This window comes from Leucoraja erinacea, chromosome 7, assembly GCF_028641065.1.
Source record: "Leucoraja erinacea ecotype New England chromosome 7, Leri_hhj_1, whole genome shotgun sequence".
In the NCBI taxonomy this organism is placed as follows: domain Eukaryota; kingdom Metazoa; phylum Chordata; class Chondrichthyes; order Rajiformes; family Rajidae; genus Leucoraja; species Leucoraja erinaceus.
This window is the reverse complement of record NC_073383.1, coordinates 28,056,136-28,064,893: the sequence shown is the minus strand read 5'-3', so window position 1 is coordinate 28,064,893 and position 8,758 is coordinate 28,056,136. Positions and strand designations below refer to the sequence as shown.

Sequence of the window (8,758 nt, the reverse complement as noted above, 5' to 3'; positions counted from 1 at the left end):
ATCGATTCTGAGTGGTCAGTTTTTATGTAAAATCCTATCACATGGTGCAGGTAGATGTTGCAACAAGAAAAACAATTTCTAAACCATTAGCCTGGGCAGCACGGTGGCGCAGCAGTAGAGTTGCTGCTTTACAGCGTCAGAGACCCGAGTGCAATCCTGACTGGTGCTGTCTATACATTCCCCCGTGACCACAGTGGTTTTTCTCCGGGTGCTCCGATTTCCTCCCACACTCCAAAGAGGTACAGGTTTATAGTTTAATTGGCTTTGGTAAATTGGCCCTAGTGTATAAGATAGTGCTAGTGAACTGGGATTGCTGGTTGGCACGGGCTCAGTGGGCCAAGGGGCCTGTTTCTGTGCTGTATCTCCAAAATAAACCAAACTAAATATCCAAATGTAACTTTTATGTTGATATTGCCTTCAGTGGGATGACCAAATCACACATACCATGGAGGCACAAGGAGATCCTGAGCAAGACATAAAGTGCTGGAAGTAACTCAGCGGATCAAGCAGCATCTGTGGAGGGAGTGGACAGGTATTATTTCAGGTTGTGAATCTTCCTTAGATTCTGAAGAAGGCTCCAGACCCTAAACTCATCTATCCATTCTCTCCACAGATGCTACCTGACCCACTGAATCCCTCCAGCACTTTCTTTTGCACATATCCCATGAGGTGACTCACTCGAAACAGAATTGCATTTTATGAATCATTAACCTCTTTACAAGTGTTTATTAGAATTCATAATTTCAAGCTGCAATTTCATTTTATTCATGAGTCACGCTCAATATTTGGGTTTGTGAAAATAATCCGCTCAAACTATTGAAGTCAGTAAATAAGTGGACAATTGCAACGGATCAAAGCAATATTAGCAAATTATCTCCTTTGCAACGTGAAGAAAATTTTGGGGGCCAACATTTTGATAATAATTGTCATTCCATTCACGGATAAAAATAATTACTGAAGGCTTGCGTAAGTAAGTGTTCTTATATATTAGTATTTATTTAATTAGTTTTACTCATTGCACAGCAGCTGAAGATTTCAAAGTATGTTTTAGCAAAGGTCGGGTGCAGAAACTATCAGATTATTAACAAAACACACTGTAGTCTTTGAAATGAAACAGCATATACAGTTGAAAATTTTAATATAGTTTTCAGCTTAAAAACTGAGGCTGCAATAGGAATAAATACAAGTATCCCATTGTCCCTTAGTAGTTCGAATCAACTTATATTTATACATAAAGTCAGCATGCCTGAAGATGTTTCTAGTTTGGTAACATACAGTATTTCACATTATGCAGTTCAGAGTATGAAGCAGGCTGACGTAAAATAGTATTATTTGAGATGATAAAACACAGGCCTGCTGTGCAGTCTTGATATCATAATTTAATGTTTCCATTTGCCCTTGTCCTCACTGGCCCGCCCTTTGTTTACATACACTCCAAAAACAAAATGTGAAGCTAATAAAACACAAAACAAGGAAGATACCAGATTATTTAAGGCTGAAATTTTCTCTCGAGCCTTCTGTGCTCTACATTGCCCGTAGCCTTCTCTAATTCTGTAAGCAAAACATGCATTCAATAGGACTAGTTTCAAGAGAACATATTACAATTTGATATATGTATTTAAGATAATTTTAAAGCATGAAATCAAGCTTCAAAAGATACCCACTCTCATTTAGAAATACACCTTGGCGAACTTTTAAGATCCAATTCTGTAATACATTTTGAGACATTGCAAAGCCTCATTTTATACATTTGCTACCACTGAATAAATATAAATTTATTATGAACCATGCCATAAAACTATATGCAAAAGTTGCACGTTATTATTGCATGCTATCTGTGATACTACATGCTAGATGATGCTAATATTACAATGGGTTTTAAAATGGCTGAGGTTTCGTATCAAAGCAATAAACTTTACATTTCACTCCAGCTGTTAAATGAACATCTCATAATACATGTAGTGCTAATGATACTTTGCCCAGTTTTGTAAATAAATGCAGTATATTTGTCCCATTAAACTTTCAAAATTACAGTATTGTCTTTAATCAAAAATTAGATTATAAGAGTCCATCAAAAGGTTCCTGAAGTTACGTAAAACGTTCTGAATTCATTTTCCTTAGTTTGGGCGGGAGATTTCCTTCCATTCTTGACCCACCAGCCATTCTCTGTAGCTTTGGTGGTAGGTCACTCACTTGCTGGTTCATTGACTCACAGGTCACCTTACTGGACTTTGATGCCAGTTTTTCATCAGTATTCCCAGGAACTGAACTAATTCGTTGGAGCTTCATTGGCAAATCGCTCATGCTGAATGCTTTTTCCGATGTGGTGGAACTCATTCGAAGCAGTCTTTTTTGTAGATCTTCCCTCCCTGTCATTTTCTGCAGTTTCAGTGGTATCCTGGTGCAAAGGTCATCAATGCTATCAAAGCAGTCCACAGAATTATTTCTTTCCAATAAACTGCCTCGGCTGTTGTTAATAGCTGGAGCCATCAAAGGGGAGGACATGAATAGCATTTCCTCTTGTTCTTTCACACTATGGGGTGGTGTTGGGATTTCAAACGTTGCATGAAATTGTGAGTAGTCTACTTTAAAGAATCCTTCTTCCAGAGAAATAACTGGGTAAAAACGGTTACCCCAAAGAACTTCATCCTCTGTATATGACGTTCTCGCTTGGCATGTCATGCCTAGAAAGAAAATATATTGCGTAAATAAAGAATTCTGTGAGAGTGGAAGGAGATACATATTATTATATACTTGCTACAATGTTGATTAAATATTTTCTAATACGTTGTAATTGTCAAAAATCAAGGAACTAATTCCCAATGAGAAACTGCATACTGGAAACAAGGTTTTTGTACCACAAAAATTCAATACCAATAATTCTGAAAACATTTCTGGTGTTCAAAACCATTCCCAATCAATATGTTTCCAATGCCGTAAAACTCCATGAAGGGCCTTGCTTTTTAAGCAAAGTAGTAAGTGAGCAATAAACAAAGCAAATCTGTTATTCGTATAAAAAAGCAGAGAGTTGGACCTGTAATTTTGTCTGATGTGTTTCAATCAAGTTGCTTTACAGCAGAAGATATAAAGTTAGCTTGTCCAACCTTTCCGCATGACACAATCTAATTAGTTCAGGTATCAATCTAATAACCTTCTCTTAACTGCCTTCAGCTTATTACCATCCAGAGTGGGGGCCTCGTGAGGTAATAGACACGGTTCACGGGTCAACGTGTCCAGATTGAAGTGTTGGTGCAGCAGCCTGGGGCTCGATTGGATCAGGCACCACTCATAAGAGGCCGAGCGTGTGGATCGGACGTGGCCTGCAGCGGCATGGGGCATCGGTGGAGGTCATTGACAACATCGTCTGTCCAGGCCGACCCCTGCAACTCCGCCAGGACCATGAGCCTTCATGACCAAGTTGAGACTTTATATTTTTAAAATAACTTTGAACTTTAACGGACACAAGTGGCGCAGGAAACATGATGACTCTTGTGTACTGTCTCAGTGTAATCTATTACAGGTCTAGCACCAATATTTTGGCAACTGCTGGTCCAGCACCACCTTTATTCTGGAGAAAATTAATGGTACTTTATTGTCACATATACCTACGTCAATTGGAATTCCTTTTTTGCATACAGTTCAGTAAAAATATTACTTTTCATGGGCACAATCATACTTTAGCACAAGAGTGTAGGAATAGAGGTCCACCACCGATTTTCTGGCATCCTTAGTTCCAGAGCTTTTCTAGTTTGTTTTGCCAGACCTACATAGGTCACGGCCTCCAAGAGGAGTCCCAAATTGTAATAGATACACTGAGACAGTACACAAGAGTCATCATGTTTCCAGCCCTACTTATATCCTTCAAGGTTCAAAGTTATTTAAAAAATATAACGAGCCCCGGCTGCAGGAGGCAAATTCGACCCGCCAATCAGCCGAGGAAGACCCGATGATGTTGGTTGGGCTACCTCACCCGGCCTGGCTCCACATCATCGGGGGGACTTCCGGGGGGAATTGCAAGTTTGCTCCCGAGATTTAATCCAGATTCAAGGAGGCACCGGTTCATCAATAGTTGGAAAATCGGTAATGGAAGTGTAAAATATTGCAACAGCATCACAGACTCATGGGACTCCATGTATAAATCCAACACATACATGCCTTAGACCTTGCGATTAGCCTGACTCAGGAACAGATTCATGGTTGAACATTCCACACACATTCTTTGCTCCTTTTTTTGATTTGAGTGCAGCAAATCAAGCCTTTGGTAGATGTTTCATTTTGGTAGTGTTCCCAATGAATTTAACATAATTTTTACTGCCTTACCAGATTGTTGGACTTTCATTCAGATACATCTTCACCTTTCTTTGTATCCTATGTAGGAATCAATGCTGTTCACATGATTAATTTCTAATTTACAAAATAGTTTACTTATATAAAAGCTTCAAGGTATATATTCGGTATAATATATTTTGAGGCAAATTTTAAAGTAACTATTTAGCAAATTTCTCAATATGTTGCCATAACAGGCAAAATAGAACAGAACTGTACAGCACGGGAACAGGCCCTTTGGCCCACAATGTCTGTGGCCCATATGCTATCAAGCTAAACTAATCTCATCTGCCTGTACATGATCCATTCTCTGCATATCCATGCGCCTGTATAAAAGAATCTTAAACACCATTATCGTATCTACCTTCACCACCACCCTGGCAGTGCGTTCCAGGCGCCCAGGACCCTGTATATCCTGTCCTGCACATCTAAACTTTGCCCCTTTCACCTCAAGTTTCATATTTGTAATAGATTAACCTGAGTAATAACATGCAGGACACTTTAATAAGATAGGATCATGTTTTTTTTTGGTATGATTTTTTTTGAGTGACATCTGCGAACATTTGTTTTTAATGTGGATCCACTGCTTACCTGTTACTTATTTCACAAAAACTAGGAGACGAGACAAATTATTGAAAAGGTTTCACAAAAGGATGAAATAGCAATGTAAATGCTATCCCACATCACTACATTTGGGATTAACAAAACGATTACAGACAATGACATAATGTAATAAAATGGAACTGCAGAAGCTGGCTAATAGCAAATATAGACACAAAGTGCTGGGGTAACTCAGCAGGTCAGGCAGCATCTCTGGAGAAAATTGATAGATGATGTTTTGGGTTGAAACCCTTCTTTATTACATTGAAAATAAAGATAATGTTTAAACTCTGATCCTTTTGTGTGCTGTCTATGTGCTTGTGTTGTCGCTGGAAGATTGTCATTGTACTTGTACCGGACTGTACTTGTGCATAAGATACCACCTACTAGGATAGCAGGGATCCAGACCCCCTTAGTTACTGAGGAAAGCGCAGAGTTGGCAAGACATAAATAGGGCAGCATTCCGAGAGCTGCAGAATAGTGCAGAGCGCCAACAGGTATGTAAAGTGCCCGGGGTAAAATTATTAATTCAGTCATAAGAGAAAGAGAATGCATGAAAGAATATGAACAAATGTTTAAAAAATATATAAAGCCTGGGATAGCAGCAAGATATAAAACTAACTTTTTTAAAACTTCCTCAGTTCTAATTGTTGGAGCTTTATTCTCGGAATGCTTAAGGGACTGTCCCACTTTCCCGAGTTATTCACGAATTCTCCCGAGTTTTCCCCTTGTTTCAAATTGGCAGAATGTTTGTAACTGGTCCGTAGGACCCCGCAGATATATCGCAGCGGCTCGTTATGCCAGCCGTAGGTACTCGGGGCATCAGGTAAGTTGGGACGTTTTTTCGGACTGATAAAAAATGTCCACGAGTAAAAAAAGTCGGGAGGATACCCCGAGTACTTACGGCTGGCATAACGAGCCGCTACGATATATCTACGGACTTCTATGGCCTCCTACGGACCCATTGCGAACATTCTGCGAATTTGAATCAAGGGGAAAACTCGGAGGATTCGTGAATAACTCGGAAAAATTCATGAATAACTCGGGAAAGTGGGACTGGCCCTTTAATTCTTCAAATAATTCTTAATTCTCAGAACTTTATCTCATTACATCAGGGCAGTTGAACGGCGTAGAACAGGTGCAAGGTGTAGATGGGGAATAATGAAATCACTTGTGTGTGAAGGAAGATAACAGTCACCCAATATATTTCTTATATTAAATGCAATTTAATTAAAGTTGTAGGCCTGTGCTTGGATGGTCAATTGAATTGTATGGAGATAAATGTGCGGCTGACAGATTTTGAGAGACGTTACAGAGATACAGCATGAAAACAGGCTCCTCAGCCCAGCATGCCGACCAGTGATCACTCAATACACAAGCACTATCATACACACTAGGAACCATTTACAATTTTACCTAAGCCAACTAACTTACAAACTTGTATGTCTCTGGAGTGTGGGAAGAAGCCGGAGCACCCGGAGAAAACTCAGGCAAGCCACAGGAAAAATGTACAAAGTCCATACAAACACCACCTGTAGTCAGGATTGAATCGAGACTTTGGCACTGTAAGGCAGCAACTCTACCACTGCGCCATCCATGCCCATGATGGTCAAGATAACAATGTTTGGAGTGAAGTCTTGCAGATTTAAGGCTAAGTGGTAAGGATGCTCGGGAATCAGTCAAGGAATTTTACTTGGCAGCAACAATGGAAGAGTGGAAGATGTGCTTCCACTACAAGGTCATGAAAGAAAGAACAGGAAGCAGGTAAGAGGTGTAGAGGTGTGATGGTGGCCAGTTGAGGTCTAGCTGTAAGTCAGAAGATGGACACAAAAAGATGGAGTAACTCAGCGGGACAGGCAGCATCTCTGGAGAGAATGAATGGGTGATGTTTGTGGTCGAGACCCTTCTTCAGACTTTGGCCTTAGAAGGAAAGGCTCTCAGCTAAAAAGACACTTCAGTCAGAAAGAGAAAATCAGGTCAATCACGAGAAAGCACACATCACTTGACTGTGGGCAGGTTTACCTCAGGGACAGTCATGAGCATAGAATAGAATGCAATTTATTGTCATTCAAACCTAGGTTTGAATGAAATATCATTTCTAGAGTTTACACACAATCCAAGGCCGACACTTAACACAGTATTACATAAAGATCCATCACAGTGAGTCTCCAACATCTCCTCACTGTGATGGAAGGCAAAGTCTTTATCTCTTCCCTTTGTTCCCTCTGCCGTGGTCCAGCAGTCCAACTGCAGTGTCAAGGCAAACTGGGGCTCCGATGTTAAAGCCCCCGGCGGGCGATGGGTAAGTCCTGAGGCCGTTTAAGCCACGCCGGGCGATGTTAGGCCCCGGCTCCATGTCCTTAAACCTGCGATTCCAGCGGGAGAAGTCGCCGTTGCGGAGCTCGAAAAAGCGGTCTCCCACAACGGACCTGCGAGCTCCCGATGTTCCCGTCCACCGGGTCTGCGGCCGGTGCCTCCGAACTCGAAAGTCGGTTCGCAGCCGCGAGCCACCGCAGCTCTCCCCGCTCCGAAGTTGGCCAGCTCCGCGATGTCAGTTCCGCAGGCTCTGCAACTGGAGCCCCCACGTTAGTCCTGGCCGGAGGTCGCCGCCGGCTCCACGATGTTAGGCCCAACGACATCCGAGACCCGACAGGGAATAGTCGGGTCCCCGCACAGGGAAGAGATTTAAAACGGTTTCCCCACAGCTCCCCCCTACCCCCCACATTTACACAGCTAAAAAATAAAATAAAAACTGACTCAAAGACATACATTTAACAAGACAAAAATAAAGTCGAGCCGCTGCTGTTAGGCGCCGCCACTAACCGAAATGCAGGGTTATACTCGTAATTTAAACTCAGGTGGTATCAGATGATGTGGCATCAGTCATTACATCACGTATTGTAATCTCTCAACTCAACTAGATCTAAATCATTTTATATGAAGACATTTGGGTTTGTTATCAGTTATTAAATCCTTTAACCTTACTCTTGCAACAACTGGATTTAGTTCTTTACCTGCCTGTCCCAAAGACGTGCAGGTTTGTACGTTAATTGGCCTCTATAAAAATTGGCCACAGTTTGTCATGAGTGGCTGAGAACGTGGGATAATGTAGAACTTGTTTGAATGGGTGTCCAATGGTCAGTGTGGATTAAGTGGACTGATGGGTCTGTTTCCTTGCTGTAACTTCAAATACAATCAATCAATAATCTGCCCGTTGTAAATATGATCAGGCCTGATGAACATATTACCCTACAATGGATCTGGATACCTATAAAAGTAGGTAAGGACAAAGGATTTTTTTTTCTGAAGAACGTGATGGACCAGTTAAGTTTACGTTATTTTAGACATCTCATGAATACCGTCACTAATTCTTGAATAGGTTCAAGATTATTTAATTTAAAAATTCCACAATTGCTATGATGGCATATGAACAATAGGGTCTCGACCCAAAATGTCACCCATTCCTTCTCTCCAGAGATGCTGCCTGTCCTGCTGAGTTACTCCAGCATTTTGTGTCTATCTTCGGTTTAAACCAGCATCTGCAGTTCCTTCCTACACATTATAGTCATTAGTTCAGGCATCTGGATTACTAGTCTACTAATGATAATTTTACTTCGGAGTCACGTGAGTGACTTCGTGAAGAACCCCGCTTCCACGCATGCGTGTCATATCGCTACACGCATTGCAACGAGTCACACAGAGGGGAACGGCGTTCCCCAAGCGGGAGAATTTGAAAGTCGGGAACAGCAGGTAAGAGACTCTGCGTTCCTTTTTTCTACTTACCTTTTAGGTGGCTGCGGAAAGCTGGCGGGGGAGACCCGTGGAGTGCGAG

The 8,758-nt window shown here is 41.5% G+C and overlaps 1 protein-coding gene across 2 annotated transcripts in view; it reads right to left on the bottom strand.

Annotated features, from left to right (window-relative positions):
- Positions 1–256: 256 nt before the first annotated feature.
- Positions 257–8,758, bottom strand: part of kcnj3a (potassium inwardly rectifying channel subfamily J member 3a) — a 120,147-nt gene continuing 111,645 nt past the window's right edge. Inside the window, exon 3 of one of the 2 annotated variants that reach the window (XM_055638081.1) lies at positions 257–2,684. In XM_055638081.1, the coding sequence (XP_055494056.1) occupies positions 2,089–2,684 (596 nt within the window). In that variant the 3' untranslated portion in view covers positions 257–2,088. The remainder of the gene's footprint in view (positions 2,685–8,758) is intronic. The other variant, XM_055638082.1, reaches the window with a different exon arrangement.